At 54.0% G+C, this 26,013-nt stretch overlaps 7 protein-coding genes across 7 annotated transcripts in view; 2 read left to right on the top strand and 5 right to left on the bottom strand.

The window, feature by feature from the left end:
- Positions 1 to 7,389, bottom strand: part of LOC136372724 (NAD(P)(+)--arginine ADP-ribosyltransferase 2-like) — a 29,739-nt gene extending 22,350 nt beyond the window's left edge. The window contains exon 1 of the mRNA XM_066337467.1: positions 7,276 to 7,389. The gene's annotated coding sequence lies outside the window, so the exon portion shown is untranslated. The remainder of the gene's footprint in view (positions 1 to 7,275) is intronic.
- LOC136372600 (NAD(P)(+)--arginine ADP-ribosyltransferase 2-like) overlaps positions 1 to 26,013 on the top strand; it is a 188,934-nt gene that overhangs the window by 31,623 nt on the left and 131,298 nt on the right. The gene's annotated exons all lie outside the window — the stretch shown is intronic.
- LOC136372775 (NAD(P)(+)--arginine ADP-ribosyltransferase 2-like) overlaps positions 1 to 26,013 on the top strand; it is a 104,370-nt gene that overhangs the window by 16,639 nt on the left and 61,718 nt on the right. The gene's annotated exons all lie outside the window — the stretch shown is intronic.
- On the bottom strand, positions 584 to 2,811 carry LOC136375329 (NAD(P)(+)--arginine ADP-ribosyltransferase 2-like). The gene is made up of 2 exons (XM_066340783.1): positions 1,861 to 2,811; positions 584 to 1,443 (listed from the first exon to the last, which is right to left on the bottom strand). Exons 1-2 carry the CDS (start codon positions 2,612 to 2,614, stop codon positions 1,358 to 1,360), a joined length of 840 nt encoding a protein of 279 aa, XP_066196880.1. The 5' UTR covers positions 2,615 to 2,811; the 3' UTR covers positions 584 to 1,357.
- LOC136375321 (erythroblast NAD(P)(+)--arginine ADP-ribosyltransferase-like) lies at positions 5,067 to 6,461 on the bottom strand. Its single transcript, XM_066340770.1, has 2 exons — positions 5,692 to 6,461; positions 5,067 to 5,368 (listed from the first exon to the last, which is right to left on the bottom strand). Exons 1-2 carry the CDS (start codon positions 6,431 to 6,433, stop codon positions 5,283 to 5,285), a joined length of 828 nt encoding a protein of 275 aa, XP_066196867.1. The 5' UTR covers positions 6,434 to 6,461; the 3' UTR covers positions 5,067 to 5,282.
- LOC136372663 (erythroblast NAD(P)(+)--arginine ADP-ribosyltransferase-like) lies at positions 8,202 to 10,432 on the bottom strand. Its single transcript, XM_066337393.1, is given in 4 exon segments — positions 8,202 to 8,334; positions 8,988 to 9,512; positions 9,515 to 9,768; positions 10,399 to 10,432. Coding segments are annotated over 3 exon segments (831 nt in total). The 5' UTR covers positions 9,735 to 9,768; positions 10,399 to 10,432; the 3' UTR covers positions 8,202 to 8,248.
- Positions 19,241 to 22,121, bottom strand: LOC136372573 (erythroblast NAD(P)(+)--arginine ADP-ribosyltransferase-like). The gene is made up of 3 exons (XM_066337237.1): positions 21,997 to 22,121; positions 20,418 to 21,273; positions 19,241 to 19,698 (listed from the first exon to the last, which is right to left on the bottom strand). The coding sequence occupies exons 1-3, from the start codon at positions 22,048 to 22,050 to the stop codon at positions 19,598 to 19,600; spliced, it is 1,011 nt and encodes a 336-aa protein (XP_066193334.1). The 5' UTR covers positions 22,051 to 22,121; the 3' UTR covers positions 19,241 to 19,597.

Raw genomic sequence — 26,013 nt, 5'->3', positions numbered from 1 at the left:
TTAAAGCCCCACCCAGCACCCTCAGTGTGTAGTGAAAAGCCACTCTGGAGAGCCAAGTGTCCACTAAACAGCCTTGAAACTTGATTCAAATACAGGGACAGAGTTTCTAGATCCCTGTGGAGTTTCTCTCTCGAGGTTTCGAAGGATGCAGTCTCCTTATATCCCAATCTCTCGGCTACACATTGCCCTCTTCCTTTCCCCATTGGCTGAGGCACAGGGAAGGTGCAGTGTATTTGTATATTTACAGGATGCCTTGGAGTGGCTGCCTGGAACAGAGCCCAGACACGATTATGAGAATGAAAGCAGGGATTTATTCAAAGCCTTCAGTAGACACACCTGGGGCAGGAAGAAGCCTCTGAGATGCTACATCCAAGATGGACAACGGCCAGGAGATTTTCATACAGTTATCGGTTTTGTCTGTTTACCTGTACCATCAGGCGTTAATCCTCCATTTACAGCTTCAGGTAATAAAGTCATATTACTCCAGTTTGCTAATACCCCAACTCACTTTTATTTATACTTTTCAGTGCCAGAGACAGTGAGCTGACAGGCTGTGGAGTTCTAAATCCACACTAAAGTGCAGGATCTGAAAATATAAAAGCCAAATTCTAAGGCATCATATACACAGGGATGAGGTCCCCTGTGTCACCTCTGTCTCCTCTTGAGGTTGAACAGCCCCAGCTCCTGCAGCCTTGTCTGGTGAGAGAGATGCTCCAGTGCCTTCATCATCCTCACAGCCTCTGCTGGACCTGCTGCAGGATCTCCATGTCCCTCCTGTTCTGAGGAGCACAGAGCTGGACACGGCACTGGGCAGAGCTGGACATGGCACTGGGCAGAGCTGTGAAGCAGGAGTTCAGTTTTATTCAGCTTCTTGCCAACAGGAGAGCCGACACCCTCCGAGGGGATGCAGGACTGATTCAGTGCTGACAACCCCACAAGACACCTTCTGGACAGCTTGGACACGCCAGAGCTCCTGAGTTTGTGTTGGCGAGGAAGTTGCTCAGGATCCAGGCCTTTTTGTCTTGTTTCACATTTTGGTGTCCTGTGGGTGGGCGATCCCTTTCCATCAGGGACAGCCACGGGGAGACTTTGAGGGCAGCTCTCAAAGGGGCCTCCCCAGGATGGTCCCCTTGTTACAGTGACCACAGTGTCCTCATGGGTCACAGTGGCCACAATGGCCATGGTGACCATGGTGCTTCTGATGCCCAGAGCGGTCACAGGGGCCAAAGTCACCACAGTGTCCACAGAGGCCTCAGTAGTCTTGGTGGCCTCATTTCTCTGCAAGCCCTGGTGGCATTTGTGGTCATGGTGGCCACAGTGGCCTCCTGGGCCACAGTGACATTGGGGGCCTCATGGCTCAGACGGTTCCAGTGACCACTGCCATGGCCACGGTGGCCAGGAGAAATCCCTCAAGGTGGGGGGAGTTCCTGGAGAGGCTCCCACCTGGGGACACAAAGAGTGGGGTCAGGGGGACATGGGAGGACAGGGTCAGGATAGGATCAGGAGGGCCATGAGGAGAGGGACAGGAGTGACGGGTAGGCCCTGAGGGTGTGGGGGTCAGAGCGGGCCACAATGAGGTCCCTGTCCCCTGTGCCCAACCATTAGTGGCCTTGTCCCTCCAAGCCCAGTGGATATCCCCAGCTCTGGATGTCCCTGCCCCTTCACCTGGCACTGGGTACCCGCATTCTCTGTGCCCACCAATGGCTGTCCCTCTCCTTGTCCCCAGCACTGGGTGACCTCTCTCCTGGCCACAGGTTTACATGTCCCCTCTGGGCCATGGTTGTCCCCAGCACTGTGTTTCCTCATCCCCAAAGCTCACTGAGTGTCCCAAATCCCCCCAGCTTGTCCCCATGGTGTCACCTTTCAGCCACTCGCAGTCGTACTTGCTGAAGTTCCCGGTGGACTGAAGCTCAATGTGTGTCGTGTTCCCTTCCTTACTGACACCGGTGACCTCAAAGGTCTCGAAGGGTGGGATCAGCACCTCCTCCTCCTTTGGATACATGGAGAATCTCTGGATGTCCACGCCATGGCACGTGGTCACCTTGAACATCGTATCCTGCCCATAACCCTGGGCTGCTGTTTCCCTCCGCGACGCCAACATGAATTGACCAAAGCGGACTTCGTAGTTTTCCACCTTGAACTGGTACCTGCTCACCCCCCGGAACACAACCTTACAAGGATTCAGGTGTCCCAGTGTCTGGACTGCACTGGTCAGCAGGAAATGCAGTGATTTGAAGTGGAATTTGTTCCGGTATTCCGCGCTGGAACTTCCAGCTTCACGCACGGCGTCGTTGAACTGCTTGTACAGCTTCATCGTGTTCATGGTGTAGGCCAAGACAGCAACGGCCTGGTCTGGGGTAAGCGGGTATGAAATGGACCCCTGGTTCAGCCATTGGGCCACAGCCTTTGCCCAGTTCCTGGCAAACTCATAATTCTTGCAGAAGTCAGAGACCTGGAGTTCTAGCAAATTCTCAGAAAAGTTATGGCTACATTCCAGGTACTGGTCATCGAAGGAGTTCTTGGCCATGTCCAAGGGCACCACCTCGATGGCCACAGTGGCCACAGCGGCCACAGCCATTGCCAGCAGTGCCAGGGTGTGAGCCAGGGGGGCCATGGAGAAGAGAGGCCACGGGACCAGTGTGGGACACTGGGGGACACAGGGGACACAGAGGACACACTGTGTGACACAGGGAAGACACTGGGGAGCACCAGTGGACACTGAAGGAACACTGATGGGACACAGGGGACACTGATGTGACACAGGGGACACTGAGGGACATGGGGGGACATGGGGAGGCTTTCTAGATAATGGGCTGGGGAGGGACAGTGGGGTCACTCCAAGGAGGTGGGGGGGCACTGACCAGGAGACCCCTGGACATGTCCTGGGACATGATGTCACATCCTGGGATCACTCCTAGAGTCCCCCAAAGTCATCCATGCCCCCAGATCCCCAATCCCACTCCATCAGTCCTGTATCCCTCCCATCGTGTCATCTCAGCCCCCTGCAGGACCCTGACTCAAATCCTGGCATCATTCCCTGACGACCCCCCCCAAGCAATCCCAGTGTCCCCCAGCACCCCAAGCCCACTCCTAGAGTTCTGTTTCCCCCCCCCTCCCTGTGTTTCCCAGTGCCTCTATTACCCCAATCCCTCTCCCAGTCCCTTGCACCCCTCCCAGTGACCCCCTGCCTCCAGCACCCTGACCCCAGGCCTGGGGTCTCCCAGTGTCCCCCTCCTAAACGCCAATCCCACTCCCAGGATGGGATGCTTTGATGATGTTTTAACAGCCTCTGGAAACCCCACCTGGGCTGGGACAGAACATATTCTCCTCCCCTCCTCTTCCTCAGAGTCACAGAGAAAGGCTTGGCCGGGTTGGGTCTGGCCAGCCCTGCCTGACCCCAGCAGAAGCTGGGCTGCCACCTTACCTCTTCTGAGGACGGAGCAAAAAGCAAGTTCTCAGCCTGATCTCAGCCTTATACGTTTATTCACAAAGGCACATACAGCTTCCTCCGTGGTTATATGAGGTGTGGGTATTTAAAAATCGGCCTCTGATTGGTCTCTGCACTTTCCACAGAAAATGAACCCCCGTTTACAGGGAACAGTTTAACTAAAAACCAAGTTGTGCTGACTCTTAACATTCACACGGCCCTGTTTCTTGCCAGGAATGTCCATCTGGAAACTGCCCTGGACAGTTACTAAAAAGGGATGTGAGTAAGCATTTTCACAGAATGACTCAGTATGTCACATAACCTTTTTTCTTTCCAGTTGACACAGGAGCTGCTCCTTCTGTCTTAGAGAACTTGTTAAGAGTTTTCTTTAACTCCTTCTCCACTGGTTTGAGACACATTTATTATCCTGTGGAAATACTTTCACATCCCTTTCTTTCTTGAAGTCAGGCTTTCAGCTCTACCCAGGAGAGCCAAGTGTCCACAAAAGAGCTTTGAAATTTTATTCAAATACAGGGACAGAGGCTCCAGAGTCAGACTACTGTGGGGTTTCTCTCTCGAGGTTTCAGAGGACGCAGCCTCCTTTAATCTCAAACCCTCGGCCACACATTAGCCTCTTTCTTTCCCCATTGGCTGAGGCCCAGGGAATGTGCAGTATGCTAATGTATTTATAGGCTGCCTTGGAGTGGCTGCCTGGAACAGAGCCCAGACATGATGACGAAAATAAAAGTGAGGATTTATTCAAAGCCTTCAGTAGACACAGCTGGGGCAGGAAGAAGCCCCCAAGAGGCTACACCCAAGATAGACAGTGGTCAGCAGTTTTTCAGACAGTTATCAGTTTGGTCTGTTAACATATCAGGGGCTAATCCTCCAGTTACAGCTTCAGGAAATGGAGTGATATTTCCACAGTTTGCTAACCGCCTGATTCTCTTTTGCTTAAACTTTTCGGGGCCCAAGACAGTAACTTGTCCCTGAGTTTCAGCCTAGAGAAGAACTGGTTTGTCTGGATAAAACAAGAGAACAGCAGCTGACAGGCTGTGGAGTTCTAAATCCACACTAAAGTGCAGGATCTGAAAATATAAAAGCCAAATCCTAAGGCATCGTATACACAGAGATGGGGTCCCCTGTGTCAGCTCTGTCTCCTCTAGTGGTTGAACAGCCCCAGCTCCTGCAGCCTTCCCTGCTGAGAGAGCTGCTCCAGTGCCTTCCTCATCCTCACGGCCTCTGCTGGACCTGCTGCAGGATCTCCATGTCCTTCTGGCCATGAGGAGCGAAGAGCTGGACAGTGCACTGGGCAGAGCTGTGAAGCAGGAGTTCAGTTTTATTCAGCTTCTTGCCGACAGGAGAGCTGACACCCTCCGAGGGGATGCAGGTCTGACTCAGTGCTGTCGACCCCACAAGACACCTTCTGGGCCGCTTGGACCCGCCAGAGCTCCTGAGTTTGTGTTGGCGAGGAAGTTGCTCAGGATCCAGGCCTTTTTGTCTTGTTTCACATTTTGGTGTCCTGTGGGTGGGCGATCCCTTTCCATCAGGGACAGCCACAGGGAGACTTTGAGGGCAGCTCTCAGAGGGGCCTCTCCAGGATGGTCCCCTTGTTACAGTGACCACGGTGTCCTCATGGGTCCCTGTGGCCACAATGGCCATGGTGACCATGGTGTTTCCGATGCCCAGAGTGGTCACAGGGGCCAAAGTGGTCACAGTGACCACTGTGGCCAAAATGACCATAGTGATGTTGGTAGCCTTGGTGGCCTCAATTCGCTGCAGATCCTTGTTGTCTTCGCGGTCATGGTGGCCACAGTGGCCTCCTGGGCAACAGTGACCTTGGTGACCTCGTGGCTCAGAGGGTTCTGGTGGCCACTGCCATGGCCACGGTGGCCAGGAGAAATCCCTCAAGGTGGGGGGAGTTCCTGGAGAGGCTCCCACCTGGGGACACAAAGAGTGGGGTCAGGGAGACCATGGGAAGATGGGGTCAGGAGGCATCTGGAGGGCCATGGGTGAAAGGGGGGGCCCTGAGAGTGTGGGGTTCAGAGAGGGCCATAACAAGTTCCCTGTCCCCTGTGCCCAGCCATGGGTGGCCTTGTCCCCCCAACCCCAATAGGTGTCCTCGGCACTGGATGTCCCTGTCTCCCACCCACCGTGGGTGTCCCTGTTTCCTCTGGGCCATAGGTGTTCCCAGCACTGTGTTTCCTCATCCCCAACCCTCCCTGAGTGTCCCCAATACCCCCAGGTTGTCCCCATGATGTCACCTTTCAGCCACTCGCAGTCGTAGTTGCTGGAGTTCCCTGTGGACTGAAGCTCAATGTGCATCGTGTTCCAGCTCTTACTGACACCAATGACCTTGAAGATCTCGAAGGGTGGGATCAGCACCTCCTCCTCCTTTGGATACATGGAGAATCTCTGGATGTCCACGCCGTGGCACGTGCGCACCTTGAACATTGTGGCCTGCCCAAAATCCTGGGCCACGTTTTCGTTCAGCGATGTTGACGTGAATTGCCCAAAGCAGACTTCATAACCCTGCTTCGCATCAAAATGGTAATTCCTCACTCCCCGGAACACGTTCTTACAATCGTTTGGGCGTCTCAGCTTCTGGAGGGCCTGGGTCAGCAGCAAATGCAGGGATTTGAAGTGGAATTCATTCCAGTATTCCCAGCTGGATTTTCCAGCTGTTCGCACGGCCTCGTTGAACCTGCGGTATAAGTCAGTCTCCCTCATGGTGTAGGCCAGGAGGGCGATGGCCTGGTCTGGGGTAAGTGGGTATGACACAGATCCTCGCTCCTTCCACCTCTCCCTGGCGATTTTCCAGCCATATTTAAACTTCTCATTCTTGAGGAAGTCAGAGTCCTGGAGTTCTTGGGACTTGATGGTAACACTGCATTTCAGGTACTGGTCATCGAAGGAGCTCTTGGCCAAGTCCAGGGGCACCACCTCGATGGCCACAGTGGCCACGGCCATTGCCAGCAGTGCCAGGGTGTGAGCCAGGGGAGCCATGGAGAGGAGAGGCCACGGGACCAGTGTGGGTCACTGAGGGACACAGAGGGGACACAGAGGGGACACTGCGTGACACAGGGAAGACTCTGGGGGACACCAGGGGACACTGAGGGACATGGGGGGACATGGAGAGGCTTCCTTGGTGAGGGGCTGGGGCAGGAGACTGGGGTCAGGCTGGGAGGGCGGCAGCCCCGGCCAGGAGACCCCTGGACATGTCTGGGACCTGATCTCAAATCCTGGGGTCAATCCAGGAGCCCCCCCCCCAGTGCCTCCCAGGCTCCCAGATCCCCAATCCCACTCCCTCAGTCCTGTATCCCTCCTCACAGGGTCGTCTCAGCACTCCCGCAGGAGCCTGACTCGAATCCTGGTGCCACTTCCTGACCCCCACCCCAAGCAACTGCAGTGTCCCCAGCACCCCAATCCCACTCCCAGAGTTTTGTGTCCAACCCTCCAGGTGTTTCCCAGTGCCTCGATTACCCCAATCCCTCTCCCAGTCCCTTGTACCCTTTCCAGTCACCCCGTGGCCCCAGGAGCCTGACCCAAGAATTGGGGTCCTCAGTGTCCCCATTGTCCCCCTCCCATATCCCAGTCTCTCTCCCAGACCCATGAGATCCCCAGTGGCCCCCCAGGAGCCCGATCCCATCCCATGTGCCCCCCAGTGTCCCTCAGTGTCCCCCAGTACCCACTGCCCCTCCCACAGCCCTGTGCCCCCCATCGCTGCCCCCAGACCACCCCATGACCCCAGTCCCAGTCCAGTGACTCTCCCAGTGCCCTCCAGACCCAAATCCCTCAGTCCCCTGTCCCCCCTCAAGTGTCCCCAGTGTCCCCCCAGCCCTTGATACCGAAATGGGCCAGAGTAAACTCCCAGACAGAACTGGAGGGATCACAAAGCCGGAATTCTTGATCAGCTTGGACTCACCGCGGATCTCTCCTGGTCCTGCAGCTCAGGGGGGATCTTTGCCGTGGAATTTATCCATCAGAATCATAAATATTCATGAAGGTCAGCCTCCTGTCTAAAACACAAACAGGAGCTTTCCTGGAAATCATTTGCATGGCTCCATCTCTCTCTGGAAATCCCTCTATTGTCCTGAAGATTTCTAAAAATGGATCTGGGGGTCATTTTCATTGACTGCCCCAATATCTCAGATGGCCTCGCCTCAAACTTCCACTTTTGGCAGGCGCTGCTCCTTTTGTTAGAGAACGTGTCCAAAAACCACACAATAGTTCCCTTTATCTCTATCTCACAGTTTGAGCCGTGTTTATTCTCCTGCGTAAATACTTTTATATCCTTTTATCGTTTTTGCTGATAAGTCTCTAAGCTCTACCCAGCACCTTCAGCATTTGGGGTAAAGCTTCCAGAGCTGCTCCAGCAGGTCCCCCCCAGCCCAAGGATGGCACTGGTGCTAAACTGGGCTAAACCCAGCCCAAATCACCAACCCCAAATGATTCCTCTCCCATATTCCTGCTTGGAATGAAATGTGTGTGAGGTTCCCAAGGATCCTCTGTGGGGTTGAGAGAAAGAGACGTTCCCACGAGTGTTCATCTGGGGAGTGACCTTGAGCCCTGCTAAAGAATTGTCTCTTTTTGCTGGTTTTGACAGAATTCTTTAATGGAATTGTTTAGACAGAATCATTTAATAGAATGACTTTGCACAATGGTCCTGGTGGCCACAGTGGTCACAGTGGCTGTGGTGGCCTCGTGGCTCAGGGAGTCTTGGTGATGATGGTGGTCACAGTGGCCTTGGTGGTTGTAGTGACCATGGTGGCTGTGGTGGCCACAGTGAGCACAGTGACCTCAGTGACTGTGCCTCATGGTTCAGAGGATCCCGGAGACCACTGCCAGGGCTGTGGTGGCCAGGAGGAGTCCTCCAAGGTGGAATGGGGCCTTGGAGACAGTCCCACCTGTGGGACAAAGAGGGGAGTCAGGGACAGCCATAATGGGGAGTGAGGGATGTCAGGAGTGATGGGGGCCATGAGGTGACAGGTGACAGTGTTTGGGGGAGGGGGCATGGGGAGGATACAGAGGCCAGGGAGGTCAGGGGGTCATGGTTGGCTTAGGGGTGATGGATCGGGGGCATCAGGGGGAATCAGGTGGTGCCATGGGGGTGACAGGGGGTGACAGGGGGTGACAGGGGATGACAGGGGGTGACAGGGGATGACAGGGGGTGACAGGGTTCCAGGGAGTGCCGTGGAGGGTCCCAGCCCACCCACGTCCAGCACATAGAGCATGACACCCCAGCACTGCCTTTGGCAGGGAGGGACAGGGCTGGAACAGGGGCTCCTCTGTCCCAGTCCTGGCATGGGCTGTCCCTGTCCCCTCCAAGATGTGGGGCTCCCCATCCCTGTGCCCTGTCAGGTGTGTTCCTGTCCCTGTGCCCACAACGGGTGTCCCCATACCCAGCATGGGGTGTCTTTGTCCCCCCACCCAGAGTGCGTGTCCCCGTCTCTGTCCCCCATCCCCAGTGAGTGTCATTGTGTCCCCTGTGTCCTGTCATAGGTGTACCCATGGTGACAGTGGGTGTCACTTCCCCCCAGTCTGTCCCCTGTGGTGTCACCTTTCAGCCACTCGCAGTTGTATTTGCTGGAGGTCCCGGTGGAGTGGAGCTGGATCACTGCCTTGTCCCCGGACTCAGTGACTTGGGTGACCTCAAAGGTCTCAAATGGTGGGACCAGCACCCCCCAGTTTTGCGAATTGTCAGAGAAAAAGTCTATTTCCACACCCTGGCGGGTGTACACCTGGAACAATGTCTCCTTCATGGAGCAATCCCTAGTTATTCCACTGAGCAACTTCGATGCGAATTCACCAAACCGGAATGTTGTGTCACGTTCTGCCTTGAACTGGACCCTACAAACCTTCTGGAGAAAGTCCTGACACTGCCCTTTCAGAGCATCCCTCAATGTGACCAGGGCATCGGTCAGCAGGAAATGAAACGTTTTGTAGTGGAAGTTGTCTCGGTATTCCTGGGCTGAGTGCCCGGCCACGCGCACAGCTGCGTTGAATTCGTCCAAGATGTCATCCATCGGGAAGGCCATGATGGCAGTGGCCTGGGCTGGGGACAGAGGGGACTCAGGGGCGCCCAGCTCTGTGACTCAGCCACAGCCTCAGGCCAGACCTGGGCAAAGAGAGGATGCTGCTGGAACCCAGAACGGTTGAGGGCCAGCAATGCCGCAATCATGGCAGGGCCACAGCCACAGTACTGGTCATTGAAGGATTCCTGGGTCATGTCCAGGGGCACCACCTTGATGGCTGCAGTGGCCACGGCCATTGCCAGCAGTGCCAGGGTGTGAGCCAGGGGGGCCATGGAGGACAGAGGCCACCAGGAGAAATGTGGGACACTGGGGAACACAGAGGGGACACACTGAGGAAACACTGAGGGACACAGAGGGACACTGACGTGACTTGAGGACTGGGGAGGAGAGTGGGGTCAGCCCAGAGGGAAAGGAGGCACTCCTGGCCAGGAGACCCCTGGACATGTCTGGGCTCCCTCATCCCCAATCCCGGAGTTAATATGCCTTCCCAACGCCCCCCAGCCCCACAGGGACCCCAATCCCACAGTCCCATGTCCTCCTGGCCCCCTCAGAAGCCAAATCCTACTCCCATTATTACAAGCCCCTTCAGCCCCCCCCAAAACCCAAACCCTGAGGTCACTCCCTGAGACCCCCAGTGTTCCCCTCGGCATGTCCTCAGACCCCAATCCCACTCCCAGTCCCCAACTTCTTCAGTGTCAACCCTGGAGCTCTACCCAAATCCGGGCACAACCCTCTACCCCCCATTGTCTCCCAGCCCCCCTGGTGACCCCAATCCCACTCCCACCATCCTGTGTCCCCCCTCACTTCCCCTCAAGGCACCCCATGTCCCCAGTCCCAATCCTGTCACTCCCCTCATGTTCCTCCAGGAGCGCAATCCCAACCCCATACTCCCATGTCCACCCACAGCATCCCCTGAAGCCCCTCAGCTCCTTATACCAAAATGGGCCAGAGTGAACTCCCGGACAGAACTGGAGGGATCACAAAGCCATAATTCTTTATCATCTCAGACTCACAGCGAATCTCTCGTGGCCCTGCAGCTCAGGGGGACTTTGCCACATGGAATTTATTAATGCTTTTTATACATATTCATTAAAAAGGGCTTCTTAACTAATACAAATCCAGCATTTTTCCCTTAGATAATTTGCGTGGCTCTGCCACTGTCAACAAATAATTTTTATTGTGCTGGAGAGTCATAAAAATGGAGTTTCAGAGCATGGTTTTCACTGAGTGCCCCAATATGCCAGATGGCATCACCTATAGCTTTCGCTTTGGGCAGGCGCTGCGCCTTCTGTGGTCCAGGGCTTGAGATAAAATCCTCACTGGAGTTCCCTTTATCTCTTTCTCCACGGGCTCCACCCACCTTTGCCTTGCTGTGTCCACACTTTTACATCCTTTGGGTTTTCTTTTTTTTTGCAAGTCAACCTTTAAGCCCTACTCAACATCTTTAGGGGATCAGAATCTTTCTATTCTCTCTCTTATTAGAGGTGAGGTATGGATGGAGTTGGGCAGATTGAAAATTGGCTGCTTATCTAAAAGCCCACAATAAAGAGGGTGGGTGGGTGGATGTTATCTCCCAATAACCAGGTCAGGCCCACCCCAAGTGATGCTGCCATTTGTAAAGGAGAAAAGCCCCAGCACACCTCTGGGGAATCGATGGGATGGGGACTGGTCTGCGGCCTCAGATACTCAGTGTCTGCAGGACAGAATTGTCAGCTCTGGTACAGAACAATGCCCCAGGTGTTGGAAACAGAACCCTTTGAATTCCAACCCATCAGCTCCAGGGATCACTGAAAGAGGAAACCCTGCCGGGGATTCCTGGAAAATGGATTTTCTGAGCCACCACACCAACAAGGGCTCAGGTATCTCCTGGTGTTGGTGGATCCCTTTTTTGGGTGCAGAACTTCTCCTGCAGCACCACCAAGGCCGGGGAAGTCCCCCAGGCACTCCCCAAGGAGATCATCCCCAGGCTCGGGGTGCCCACAGGGATGTCATCTGATGGGGGACCCCATTTGGTGTGTGAGGTGTGACAGCAACTGAGTGAGCAGTGGGGAGTGGGGCTGGGGGACACAGAGGGGACATGGGACAGTGGGATTGGGGTCCTGGGGGTTAGAAATCAGAGAGAGAATAGAAAGTTTCAGTTCACATGAAGGCGCTGGATAGAGATTAAAGACTCACTGGCAAAAGAAAAGAATGGGTTTTAAAAGTGCGGATGCTCGGTAAAATTGGCTGGAATACATGGAGAAAGCGATAAAGGGAACTGCAGTGAGCATTTTTTGCAAGTTCTGGATCACAGAAGTTGCAGCGACTGCACAAAGCAGAAGTTCCAGGAAAGGTCATCTGGGATATTGGGACACCCAGTGAAAACCACACCCAGAAACACCTCTGGATGACACTGCAGTACCAGAAAAAGACATCCAAAAAGAGGCAGAGACATGCAAATTATTTCCAGAGAAAGTGATCTATTTTATTTATTTATTTATTGTATTTTATTTAATTACAGTAGTTTCTTTATTCATGTTTTTATATCATAGACTGTAAGGGAAATGTACAAGATGTAGTAAATACAAATATTTTGGAAATTTTGTTTATTCATTAGATCTGGTCTTCATTTATGGATTCTTAATTACTAATGTACTCCTTCTTCTTTTCTTCAATGCAACTTAAAATTCGAAGTCTTCTTCTTCTTCTTCTTCTTCTCCTATGCGTATTTAAGTTCAAATTCCTACTGTAAAATCCTATTGTATTCCTATTGCTCTTCTACTTCTATATCTTGAAGTCTTACTCCTATTCTTATTCTTATTCCTCTTCTTCTACTTCTAAGCAGTTTTAAACTTCTTATTCTTATTACTATTCTTCGACGGATTTTTAAAGAAATCTTTGTCTTCTTCTGCTTCTTCTTCCTCTTCTTTCTCTTCTTCTTCGTCTCCTTCATCTTCGTCATCATTTTCTTCTTTGTCTTTGCCATTATTTTCTCTTTGTTTTCATCATTGTTGTCTTTGTCTTTCTCCTTGTCTTCCTCATATCCATCATCCTCAACTTCGTTGTGGTCATCTTTTGAGTATTCATTGTCTTCTTCATCTTCTTTGCTTTCTTCAGCATCTTCCTCCTCTTCTTCATTGTCTTTATCTTCATCTTCCTCTTCCTGTCTGTGTCCCAACTCCCAGGAGTTTTGGCAGCGCCGTGTGAGCCGCGGTCCTGCAGGGAGGGAGGCTCTGGGAGCAATCCCTGCTCTGGGTGCCCTGACTGTCACTCCTCGGGCCGTGGCCTCAGGCAGGGACACCGGAACAGCCCCCGCAGCGCCCGCAGCGCCCGCCTGAAGCGGGAGGGACGTTTCCTGGGGGCAGCCGGCTGCCCGCGGAGGGCCTGGGCTCCCAGCTGGGCAGGCCGGGGGCTGGGGGGGCTGTGCGGGGCAGGCAACGGGCTCCCTTCCCGCTGGCCTCGGACTGCTGCTTCCCTTTCTGCAGCAATCCATTGCCCCAGGGCCCCCCGTGCCTCCTGACGCTGCCTCAGGGCCTGGAGCTCCAGCACAGCCCTGCTCAGGGTCCCGCTGGTCACGCTGCCCATGTACAGCTGAGCCTGGCTGCTGGCCGGAGTATTGAACAGGGCCGGCAGCGGGCTCGGTGTCCCTGGTGACGTCCTCTCCTCACTGAGGACAGAGGGAGCTGCTGCCTTTTTGCCCACCAGAGTCAGAGGCTCAGGGGGCTGCTCCTCCTCAGCAGCGCTGGTTGGGGTCACAGCTGCCAGCTCGGTGCCCGCAGGACTCCACAGGGCAGGAGAGGAGCGGGTCAGGGCACAGACTGACTCTGCTCTCACCTCTGCGCCCACACGCCTGCGACAGCTGGGTCCCTCCAGGGGGTCCTCGTCATCCACCAAACCCAAGGGTTTATGCCAGATGTTATCCTGGATAGCGACTTCCCCTTGGGACACCTCTTCAGCTCCACGGTGCTTCCCTTTGGAAAGCACCTTGTCCTTGGACACAAGGGATGACATGGCAGCCAACAGCTTCTGCCATTGGTTCCCCACCTTGTCCTGGCAGCATTTCACTTGGGACAGTCTTTGGTGTCTGAGGGCTCTGTTCTCCTCCTCCTCCTCCTCCTCCACACCGTAATGGTGGGGGAAATGAGCTTCCAGCCATGCCTGCACCTTCTGGTGCCTTGACACTTGCTGCAGATCTGGCAGTTCAGGTGAGGAGCTGGAATCGCTCTCCATGCCACCGAGAAGGCCAATCCTTGTCAGCTCTTCATTCTCATCGTTTTCCCAGAGGGAGAGCTCTTCATTTTCATCCTCTTCCCACTGGGAGAGCTCTTCAGCCTCATGTTCTTCCCAATGGGAGAGCTCTTCATCCTCATCCTCCCAATGGGAAAGCTGTTTGTGGTCGTCTTCATCACAAGGGGACATCTCTTCAACATCGCAGCCTTCCCCAGACTCCAGCTCTGCATCATCTCTGATGTCTTCTGGGGAAAGCTCCTGATCCTCACTGTTTTCCCCTTGGGACAGCTCTTGGACACTGACGCTCTCCCCTTGGGATGGTGCTTCCTCCTGCTTCTCTTCATCTGGGGACAGCTCCTTGTCATCTTTGCTGTCCCCTGGGGAGAGCTGATTGTCATCTTCCCTTGGGGACAGCTCCTTGTCAATGCTGTTTAACGCTGGGAAGAGCTTGATGGCCTGTCCCAGTTCCGACAGCTCCCAATCACTGGAGCTGTCCTCTGCATCGGCCTCGATGGCTTCTTCCACTTCGGACAGCTGCTCAACTCTTGGGCTGCCCCTTGCTATGACCATGATGGCCTCTGCCACTGGAGACAGCTCCTCTTCCCTCGTGCTGTCCGCTGAAGTGACTCTGATGTCCTCTTCCACTTCCGACAGCTCCTCAACTCTTGGGCTGTGTCCTGCAATGGCCATGATGGCCTTCTGCAGTGGAGACATCTCCTCTTCACATGTGCTGTCACCTGGAATGACCTCAAGGGCCTCTTCTACTGAAGACAGCTCCTCGTCACTTGGGCTGTCCCCTGCCACCACCTCGATGTCCTCTTCCAATGATGACAGCTCATCGTAACTCGGGCTGTCCCCTGAAGGGACCTCAAGGTCCTCTTCCACTGAGGACAGCTCCTTGTCACTTCTGCTGTCCCCTGCAATGACCTTGATATCCTCTGGAACTGGGGACAGCTCCTGGCCACTCCTGCCTTCCCCTGAAGGGACCTCAATGGCCTCTTCTACAGGGGACATCTCTGGCTCCGTGTGGTTGTCAACCAGAAAGAGGTCAATGGCTTCGTCTATTTGGGACTGCTCCTCATCACTTGTGCTGTCCACTGAAATGAGGTCAATGTCATCTTCTACTGGGGACAGCTCCTGGCCACTCCTGCTGTCCCCTGAAGGGACCTCAATGGCCTCTTCTACAGGGGACATCTCTGGCTCACTGTTGCTGTCACCCAGAGCGAGTTCGATGGCTTCGTCTATTTGGGACAGCTCCTCATCACTTGTGCTGTCCCCTGCAATGACCTCGATATCCTCTTGAACTGGGGACAGCTCCTGGCCACTCCTGCTGTCCCCTGAAGGGACCTCAATGGCCTCTTCTACAGGGGACATTCCCGGCTCCGTGTTGTTGTCACCCAGAGCGAGTTCGATGGCTTCATCTGTTTGGGACAGCTCCTCATCACTTGTGCTGTCCACTGAAATGAGGTCAATGTCATCTTGCACTGGGGACAGCTCCTGGCCACTCCTGCTGTCCCCTGAAGGGACCTCAATGGCCTCTTCTACACAGGACATCTCTGGCTCACTATTGCTGTCATCCAGAGCGAGTTCGATGGCTTCGTCTGTTTGGGACAGCTCCTCATCACTTGTGCTGTCCACTGGCATGAGGTCAATGTCATCTTCTACTGGGGACAGCTCCTGGCCACTCCTGCTGTCCCTTCCAAAGAGCTCGATGTCATCATCCTCTTTCTGCAGTGCCACATCCCTGAGGCTGTGCCCCACAGCACGAGCCCCTGAGGGGATGGGTGGCACAGGCAGCAGCTGCCAGGTTGGGGACACACGGGCTGTGCCCTCCTGGGCCACCCTGCGCCGGGGCAGGAGCACCCTGGGCACGGGGCTGGAGGGCTGCCCAGGACAGGGGCTGCAGGGCTGTGGCCCCTTCTCCCCTGCGCTGCCCAGCTCTGTGTCCCGGCTCTGAGTGTCCCTGGGGCTCACCAGGCTGGGCAGCGCTGTCAGCCACGGCCGCCGTGGCACTGGTGGCAGCAGTGGCAGCCTGTCCCCACGGAGGGACAGGGCCTGGCTCCGGCTGCCCTGCGGTGCTGCCTGAGGCTGTGCAAGCTGCACCTGTGGGAGTGTGACATGTTCAAGGCTTTTGGGTCCCACCTTTGGCTGCCCGAGCTGCACTGGTGGCAGCTTGAGGGTCGTCCCTGAAGAGCAGGAGCAGGTGGAGGAGGCGTGGGACGGAGACGGCTCCTTTTGCAGGGCAAAGATCCTGGCCCTGCCCGTCCACTGGCCTCTCCCTCCTGCTTCATCACTCCTCCTTGGCCTCCTCCGCAGGCTCAGCAGTGGCATCTGCGCGGGCTGGGAGTTGGGCTTCTTCTTGTCCATGTTCATCGTGTCAACAATTTCCGTCTTCTGCTACCGCAGACGGATCCAGGGAGCTGCTTCCTGCTCAGAGCGCGGCTCTCCTGGGACTGGGCTCCCCAGGGCTCTGCGTCCCTTAGATATCCCCAGAGCCAGGGCGGGGCTCCCTGATGTCACAATGGGCTCTGGCCACCACCATGTCCCGCATCACAAAGGGCCGTGACACTGAGTGCCCCTGTCATAAAGGGCCACCCCCGGCCCCCATCCCCAGCGGAGCAGGCAGGAGCTGGCATGGAGCAGCGCCCGCACTTGTGGCCTGGTGGCCCCTGCTGTGCCCAGAGCCCTGAGGGGCTTTGGCCACTGTTATAAATGAGAAGAAGTCAATTAAAAATAACAGAATTTATTTAACAAATTAAAAATACAATTTAAAAAACAATTAAAAAAACAATCAAAAAGCCACTATAAAATCGGACAACACTGATGGAATGCTGGGTGGGCAGAGTGACAGTAACAACGGTACCGTCCAACCTCAACCACACACCCTATGTCCTGGTGTAAGGGTTTTTATATGGTTTATTTGTCCTGAGGCTAAGTCCATTGAAATATTGATGTGTATCTTTATTTCCAAGCAAGGTCTAGACAGAAGTTCCCTTAAGTGTGAGAAGATGCTGATAGTCTTCCCGGATCTTGTCTTTGGGGTGCTGATTTGATCATCCTCCGGATCTCCCACTGAGATGGACATCAGATGCCAAGCAGCTGTGAAGTGGAGGCCCATCCTTGATGAATGGGCCATCTCCAGTCCCGCTATGTCATTTCTGTTGCAAATTTTGTGGTTTCGTGGCTTGCACCACAGGTCTTGGAATCTCGGAGATGCTGTGGAGTAACTTTTAATAAACCAAATCTTTGATACACAAATTTATACATTACATTTACCACAGCCACGCTCCCACACGGCAGCCCCAGCCCCACGGGGAACAGCCCTGGGTTTGCAGGCTGCGCTGCCCAGCCCACGAGGAATTGGCCACACGGATGTGCCAGGGACTCGTGGGCAGGGGCTCCATGAGCCATGGGGAGGCCGGGGACCAGGGCTGTCCCTCAGGGCTCTTCCCGGCCCCGGGGCTCCTCACTGCCCTCAGCAATGACACCCAGGGCCACCGAGCGCAGCCTGGGCGCCTTTGCCAGGGACGGGAAGCTGAGCGGGGCAGGGCTGTAGCCCAGGTTTCGTGCCTGAGACGTTTTGGTTTTCTGAAATTCTTTCCCCAGGGAATTTTCTGTGAATAAATTGATGGTTACAAAAACATGTCTCTTGGCTACACAGGGCCACCACGCAAGGACGGGGCCATCCACAGGTATCTGCACAACCTGCACAAGTGGCACCACCAGAGCCCTCTGATCTTCCACAAGGCCAGGGGCCGGCTGCTGCACCCGGCTCAGGGCAGTGCCCAAGGAACTGACTCTCGCAGCTCTCCCGGGCCTCTGCGGCACCACGGGCACAGAGCCCGGGCCCAGGGCTCTGGCCCTGCTGCCACCAGAGTGCTGCCGAGGGCTCCCCACCTGCCAGGCCATTGCTGAGGGAGTGGTGCCACCATCACTGTCACCCTCAGGGGCAACACAAACACGGAGCACAAAGACACATGGCGCTCCACACTGTGTCCTTGCCCTTCCAAATGCATCGGGACAGCGGCCCCAAGGGCTGGGCTCAGCTGTGGCAGCATTGCCACATACACGAGACAAGTGGCATTGAAACTAGTTTTGTCTCCCAGATAGACTGAAAATCTCATTTATTTCTCCCAAAGAGACTGAGCCCTGTTTCTCTGGTGTCCCATTGCACACAGGCAGCCCTGATACCTCTCCAGGGGGGACTGCTCTCTCAGGAGGATGTAGGTCCCTGGATCCCTCTGTTGCAGATGATGACAGTGATGGATGAGGACATGGCAAACCCCAATTCCTGGCCACCCAGGCCCTTGCCCCGCTGGCTGAGACCCCAGGGTCCCTGGGAGCACTGAGAGGAGACAGCGGCAGGGTCAGTGCTGGCAGTACAATAGAGCAAGGAGGAGGACTGAGATGAAAAGATGAAATGCTGGCAATTGTAGGATGACCTAGAGCCTTTCCTGATGAGAGAGTGAGAATTGGGGTCCCCCAGTGTCCCCCTTGTCCACCTCCCATATCCAAATCTCACTCCCAGTCCCATGAGATCCCCGGTGGCCCCCCAGGACCCTGATCCCGTCCCATGTGCCCCTCAGTGTCCCCCAGTACCCACTGCCCCTCCCAAAGCCCTGTGCCCCCCATCGCTGCCACCAGACCACCCCATGACCCCAGTCCCAGTCCAGTGACTCTCCTAGTGCCCTCCAGACCCAAATCCCAGAGTCCCCCTGTCCCCCCTCAAGTGTCCCCAGTGTCCCCCCAGCCCTTGATACCGAAATGGGCCGGAGTGAACTCCTGGACAGAACTGGAGGGATCACAAAGCCGGAATTCTTGATCAGCTTGGACTCACCGTGGATGTATCCTGGTCCTGCAGCTCAGGGGGGATCTTTGCCATGGAATTTATCCATCAGAATCATAAATATTCATGAAGGTCGGCCTCCTGTCTAACAACACCTTTCCTGGACATCATTTGCATGGCTCCACCTCTCTCCGGAAATCCTCCTATTGTCCTGGAGATTTCTAAAAAGGGATCTGGGAGTCAATTTCACTGACTGCCCCAATATTTCAGATGGCCTCACCTCAAACTTACATTTTGGCAGGCGCTGCTCCTTCTGTTACAGAACTTGTCCAAAAACCACACAATAATTCCCTTTATCTCTATTTCACGGTTTATTTTTTAAACGGCCGTGTTTATTGTCCTGTGTAAATACTTTTATATCCTTTTATCACTTTTGCTGATAAGTCTTTAAGCTCTAGCCAGAACCTTCAACATTTTTGGTAAACTTCCAGAGCTGTTCCTGCAGGTCCCCTCCAGCCCAAGGATTGCACTGGTGCTAAACTGGGCTAAACCCAGCCCAAATCCCCAACCCCAAATGATTCCTCTCCCATATTCCTGCTTGGAATGAAATGTGTGTGAGGTTCCTCCCTCGGGAAGGAGAGGCTCCCAAAGGATCCTGTGTGAGGCTGAGAGAAAGAGACGTTCCCAGGAGTGTTGATGTGGAGAGTGACCTCGAGCCCTGCTTAAGAATTGTCTCATTTTGCTGCCTTGGACAGAATTCTTTAATGGAATTGTTTGGATATAATTGTTTAATAAAACTACTTCAATAGAATTATCTAATGGAATCGTTTTATTAGAATTTTTAATAGAATGGATTTGCACAATGGCCTTGGTGGCCACAGTGGTCACTGTGGCTGCGATGGCCTTGTCGCTCAAGGGGTCTTGGTGGCCATGGTGGCCATGGTGAGCCTGGTTGGTTCTAGTGACCATGGTGGACAGAACTTCTGGGGTAGCCTCAGTGACCATAGTGCCACTGGTGGACACAGTGGCCTCATGGAGGCTGTAGTGGACATGGTCATCATAATGGCAGTGGTGGCCTTGGTGGCCTCATTTCTCTGGGGGTCCTGGTGGCCTTGGGGATCATGGACACCATGGTGACCTTCATTGCCCCGTGGGTCTGATGAACCTGGTGGCCACTGCCAAGGCTGTGGTGGCCAGGAGAAGTCCTCTGAGGTGAGAGGGGGCCCTGGGAATTCTCCCACCTGTGGGGAAAAAGAGGAGGATGAGGGGTACATCAGGGTGATGGGGGCTGAGGGGGGTCAGGGAGGGGTCAGGGGTTACAGGGGTACAGGGGGGCAATGAGGAGGGTTCAGGTGGCACCTTGGGGGGTGGGCATGAGGGAGGTCTGGAGGCCATGGAGAAAGCAAGGGGGTCAGATGGGGCCATAACCTGGGGTTAGGAGTGACAGGAGAGATGAGGGCCATGGGTGGGGAAGGGTTAGGGGTGATGGGTGGAAAGGGGTGCAGGGGGAGATTGGTGCTCAAGGGGGCCACAGGGGCTTTAGGGTTGATTTGGTGTGGGGCGGGCAGTGGGGACATACAGAGGGCAAGGGGGTTTGGGGGGGTCACGGTGGACTTTAGAGTGGCCAGGGATTCAGGGGGAGTCAGGGGGCACCATGAGGGGTGTCAGGGGGCTGCCAGGGATTCAGGAGGGTCTGGGTGGTCCTGGCCCACCCACATTGAGCAAAGGGTTGGTCCCCACAGATCTGGTTGGCAGAGGGCAGGGACTGAGTCAGCACAGGGGAGTACCTATCTTTGTCCCTGTCTCCGTCCCTGACTTCCCCTGGCAGGTCTGTCCCTGTCCCCTCCCAGATGTGGGACCCCTCCCCACCCCTGTGCCCTGTCACGGCTGTCCCTGTCCATGTCCCCCATCACCTGTGGGTGTCATTGTCCCCTGTGCCTTATCACGGGTGTCCCCATACCCACGGTGGGTGTCCCTGTCCTCCAGGTCATCCCCATGGTGTCACGTCGCAGCCACTCGCAGCTGTATTTGCTGAAGGTCCCGGCGGAGCAGAGCTGGATCTGTGCCCTGTCCCCTTCCTGGGTGACACTGGTGATCCTGAAGGTCTCAAAGGGTGGGATCAGCACCTCCTCCTCACTGGGATTGGAGGAGAATTCCCGGATGTCCACGCCCTGCCACGTCTGCACCTGGAACACCGTGTCTGTCCCAAATTGCTGAGCAATCTCTTGACGCAGCGACGTCGACGCGAATCGACCGAAGCGGACGGTGTCACCAGGCCGCACCTGGAACCGGACCCCGCGCACTCCCCGGAACACGTGGTGACACCGCGGTCCCCGAGTGTCCCTCAGCGTGGCCAGGGCATCGGTCAGCAGGAAATGCAGCACCTTGAAGTGGAAGTTGTCCCGGTATTCCCGTCGGGAGCGCCCGGCCACGCACACGGCGTCGTTGAACTGCTTGTACATGTCCTTCATTGTGTAGGTCATGAGGGCGATGGCCTGGGCTGGGGACAGGGGGGTCACAGGGGGCCCCCGCCTCCACCACTCATCTGCGGCCTTCACCCAGACCCGGGCCAACAGAGGGTTCTGCCGGAACTCCAAGTGTTTGAGGGCCGGCAACAGCTCGGTCATGGCGTGTCGGCAGCCCCGGTACTGGTCATCAAAGGAGTCCAGCGCCATGTCCAGGGGCACCACCGTGGGGGCCTCAGTGGCCACGGTCATTGCCAGCAGTGCCAGGGTCCCAACCAGTGGGTCCAGAGAGGGGAGAGGCCACCAGGACCAGTGTGGGACACTGGGGGACACTGGGAAGCTGAGGGCACACTGGAGGACACAGGGAAGATGGACGAACATGAAGGAAACTGATGGGACACTGAGGGGACACTGAGGGGACACTGAGGGGACATGGGGGAATACTGAGGGAAATGGACGGACACCAAGGGACACAGGGAATGTCCTTCCATCTGGGACTGGGGAAGGAGTGTGGCATCAGCCTGGGGAGAGGGGGGCCAGCCCTGTCCATGAGACCTTTGAACACATCCTGGGACCCTGATCCTGCATCCTGGGGTCACTCCTGGATGCCCCAGTGTCCTCCGGTCCCAGCACGGACTCTAGTTCCACACCCACAGTCCTGTGTCAAGTCCGGTGTCTCCTTTGGAATTGTTGAAAATTACACCTCCCAGGACCCCAGTCCAAATCTGGGGATCACCCTCCTCCCCCTGCAGTGTCCCCCAGCCCTCCCATTGCCCCAGTCACATTCCCAGGCTCCACCTTCTTCCCCCCAGAGCCCTGTGAACTCCAGTCCCATGTCCCTCAGTGTCCCCCTGTGTCCCCCAGGTTTGCCCAGGACACCAATCCCACCTCACATTCTCCCCCAGGGTCCCCACAGTGTCCTACATGGCCTCAATCACAATGCCATGGTCCCCTGTACCCCCACAAGTGTCCCAAGTGTCCCCCCAGCCCCTGATACCGAAATGGGTCGGAGTGAACTTCCGGACAGAACTGGATGGATCACAAAGCCGGAATTCTTGATCAGCTCGGACTCACAGCGGATGTCTCTTGGTCATGCAGGTCAGGGGGACTTTGCCACAGGGAATTCATCCATCCTAATTATGCATATTCATTAAAATGGGCCTCCTATCAAACCCAGAAACAGTGCTTTTCTGGGAAATAATTTGTTGTAATGGTTTTCCATTCACCAGTTTTTGTTTGGAATTTAGTGCAGTAATTTGAGTGTTTGTTGAAATCATCTACTCCTTCTCCTACTCTGAGATAAGAGTAGGTGGAAAGCAAATCAGGCCCAAATCTTAAAAGTTGTAAAAATAGATTCATTAACAAACACTAACAGAAAACAATGAGAATCAAAATGAAACTCTCAATACAGTTCCGTGTCCCCCACAACTTTTCCCTTTCCCTCTAATAAGATAAAGAGATAAAACCTGGGATTTTCAGTCCGTTTCACCACTTTAAAATAATATTTCATCCATTCTTAAAAAGAGCAGCCTCTCTTAGAAACTCTCATGGAGACATCAGCACAAGAAAACAGTTCTCTGGTGGCTCCCATGTCACAAATCTGCAGCCGCCCAGAAACTCTGCAAACTGTGAGGCCCCTGCCGTTAGCACCTTTTCCCCACAACTGCACATGGGCCACATCTGCTACTTTTAGGGTACTGTTTATGAGTGCCTCGTCTAGTATGAAACAAAGGTTATCCTCCTCTATTTCTTAAACCATTTTCATCTCAACAAACAGAGGTCTCTTTTTCCCTGGGAGCAAAGGGCTTCATATCACGTTTTCTTTGTCTTCCTCTGTTCAAAGTTCTCCATTCAATCTCAATTCTATCAGTCCACGGCTCTGACCAGAACTCTGCATCCCCCTAAAAGCATTCTAAATGTTCTGGGGAAAGTTTAGTCCATTCTCATGGCCTGCTATAAGAAATCCAGCCCAAACTAGGCAACTCCTCAATCACCCCCAAACTAAAACTTCTCCTCTCTCTTCACTGACCTCCGTTTCATGCTGCGTCTCCTTACGGTTCAATCACTTTGTTCTCACTCAGACAAGGGCCAGTGCTTTCATAAGTCTCATCTGGCATGAAAAATGAGAACATCTCCCAGGTCTGCAGAGAGCACGATAGTTCTTGCCCGGTAAGTGGCAGAAGATGTAGGGCCAGGCTGCACCAAAGCTGGGCCAAAATTTAGAGGTTTGAGCTCCTTGCCCCACTGCAGAGCTGCTTTTTGGTCTCAGCTGCCTGATCGCTCCCTTAGTTGGGCTTCTCCTCCCCACACTTTTCCTCAGCCCAGGAGTCACCAGAAGAGCTGGGAGGGCTCAGCCCACACAGCTTAGCAGCAGGATGTTTTACCAGCCTCTGGAAACCCCATCCAGGCTATGACAGAACATATTCTCCTCTCCTCCCCCTGCCCAAAATCCACCAGGAAAGGCTTGGCTGGGCTGGGTCTGGCCGGCCCTGCCTGACCCCGGCAGAAGCTGGGCTGCCACCTTACCTCTTCTGAGGACGGAGGGAAAAGGAAGTTCTCAACCTCATGTCAACTTTAGATGCGTGTTCACAAAGGCTCATACAGTTTCCTCTGTGGTTATATGAAGTGTCAGTATCTAACAATGGGCCTCTGACAGGTCTCTGTCCTTTCCATAGAAAATTAACAGGTGCTTATAGAAAACTGTTTCTTCTTTAACTAAAAACCAAGTTGTGTTAACCCATAATATTTGCATGGCCCTGCATCTCTCAGGAAATCCTCTTTGTGTCCTGGAGAGTTCCTCAACAGGGATCTCAGTGGGTATTTTCACAGACTGCCGTGATATTGCAGATGACCTCCACTTAAACTTTCACTTTCGCAGGCGCTGCTCTTTCTGTCTTAGAGAACTTGTCAAAAACCACACTGCAGTTTCCTTTTTACTCTTTCTCCACTGCTTTGAGCTGCTTTTATTGTCCTGTGGAAATACTTTTACACCCTTTTGTCATTCTTTAAGTCAGGCTTTAAGCTCAAAAGCAACTTCAGTGTGTGGTGAAAATCCACTCTATGGAGAGCCAAGTGTCCACACAGAAGATTTGAAACTTTATTGGAGTAAAGGAAGAGATTTTCCACAGACAGACCCTCTTGGGGCAGATTCCTTTTATCCCAAACTCTCGGCCTCACCTTACCCTTTTCCTTTCCCCATTGGCTGAGGCACAGGGAAGGTGCAGTATATTTGTATATTTATAGGATGCCTTGGAGTGGCTGCCTGGAACAGAGCCCAGACACAATTATGAGACTAAAAGCAGGGATTTATTCAAAGCCTTCAATAGACACACCTGGGGCAGGCAGAAGCCTCTGAGAGGCTACACCCAAGATGGACAATGGTCAGGAATTTTTCATACACTTACAGGTTTGGTCTGTTTCCATATCAGGGGTTAATCCTCCAATTACAGCTTCAAGTAATGGAGTCACATTCCGACAGTTGTCTAACAGCACAATTTACTTTTATTTATTCTTTTCAGGACCCTGGGTTCCAGCCTAGAGTGGAATTGTTTTGTCAGAATAAAATGGGAGAACAGCAGCTGACAGACGATGGAGCCAGGAAATTAGAAAATAATTTTTCTTGTCCTGAGGAGCCATAAAATTGGGGTTACCGGGTGTGATTTTCACTGAGTGTCCTGTATCCCAGATGATCTTGCCTTGAACTTTTGCTTTGAGCAGGTGCTGCTCCTTCTCTGTTATAGAACTTGCCAAAACCCATAACTGGAATTCCCTTTATCTCTTTCCCAACACGCTCCAGACACATTTCCTGTACTGTACCCACACTTTGACATCCTTTGATGTTTTTTCTGCTCCTTCATCATTAAGCTCTATTCAGCACCCTCAGGGGAGCTGAACATTCTATTTTCTCTTATTGCTCACTACCCAGGACCCCAATCCCCCCTTCCCATGTCCCCCCAGTGGCCCCCAGCCCCACTCCCCACTGCTCACTCAGTTGCTGTCACACCTCACACACCAAATGGGGTCTCCTATCAGATGACATCCCTGTGGGCACCTCGAGCCTGGGGATGATCTCCTTGGGGACTGCCTGGGTGACTTCCCCAGCCTTGGTGGTGCTGCAGGAGAAGATCTGAACCCCAAAAAAGGGATCCACCAACACCAGGAGATACCTGAGCCCTTGTTGGTGTGGTGGCTCAGAAAATCCATTTGCCAGGAATCCCTGGCAGTGTTTCGTCTTTCAGTGATCCCTGGAGCTGATGGGTTGGAATTCAAAGGGTTCTGTTTCCAACACCTGGGGCATTGTTCTGTAACAGAGCTGACAATTCTGTCCTGCAGACACCGAGTATCTGAGGCTGCAGACCAGTCCCCATCCCATCGATTGCCCAGAGGTGTGCTGGGGCTTTTCTCCTTTACAAATGGCAGCATCACTTGGGGTGGGCCTGACCTGGTTATTGGGAGATAACATCCACCCACCCACCCTCTTTATTGTGGGCTTTTAGATAAGCAGCCAATTTTCAATTTGCCCAACTCTGCCAGGCCTCACTTCTGGTGATGAAATTTCTTTATTGGGTATTGGATTGGTTTTCTTTTCCCTGGCTGTCAGGAACCCACCAAAACCCCTTAGACACTCCTCTCCACTGCTTGAGAGAGGAGACAAAATAGAACAAAGCGTTCATGGGTTGAGGTAAGGCCCAGGAGAAATCACTCATCAAAAATCATCGTGGGCAAAACAGACTCCAGTTAGAAATATGAAGTGAATTAATTACACTGACAAAATCAAGGCAGGATCATGAGAAATAAAATAAACCCTTAAAATATTTTCCCCCACTCCTCCCTCCTTCCCAGCTCTCCCTCCACCCCCAGCAGCACAGGGAGATGGGAATGGGGGCTGTGGTCAGTTCATCACTCGACATTTCTCCCACTGCTCAGGGACAGTTCCCCTGCTGCACCGTGGGATCCCTCCCACAGGACAGTTCTCCTGTAACTTCTCCAACGAGGCTCCATCTCACGGAAAACAGCCCTCTGCAACTGCTGCAATTGAGTCCATCCCATGGGAAACAACCTTTCTCAAACTGCTGGAAACTGAGCCCATCC

The sequence above is a fragment of the Sylvia atricapilla genome, chromosome 1 (assembly GCF_009819655.1).
Source record: "Sylvia atricapilla isolate bSylAtr1 chromosome 1, bSylAtr1.pri, whole genome shotgun sequence".
NCBI classification, from domain to species: Eukaryota; Metazoa; Chordata; class Aves; order Passeriformes; family Sylviidae; genus Sylvia; species Sylvia atricapilla.
Note: the sequence above shows the minus strand (reverse complement) of the source record. Positions and strands in the feature narration are given on the sequence as shown.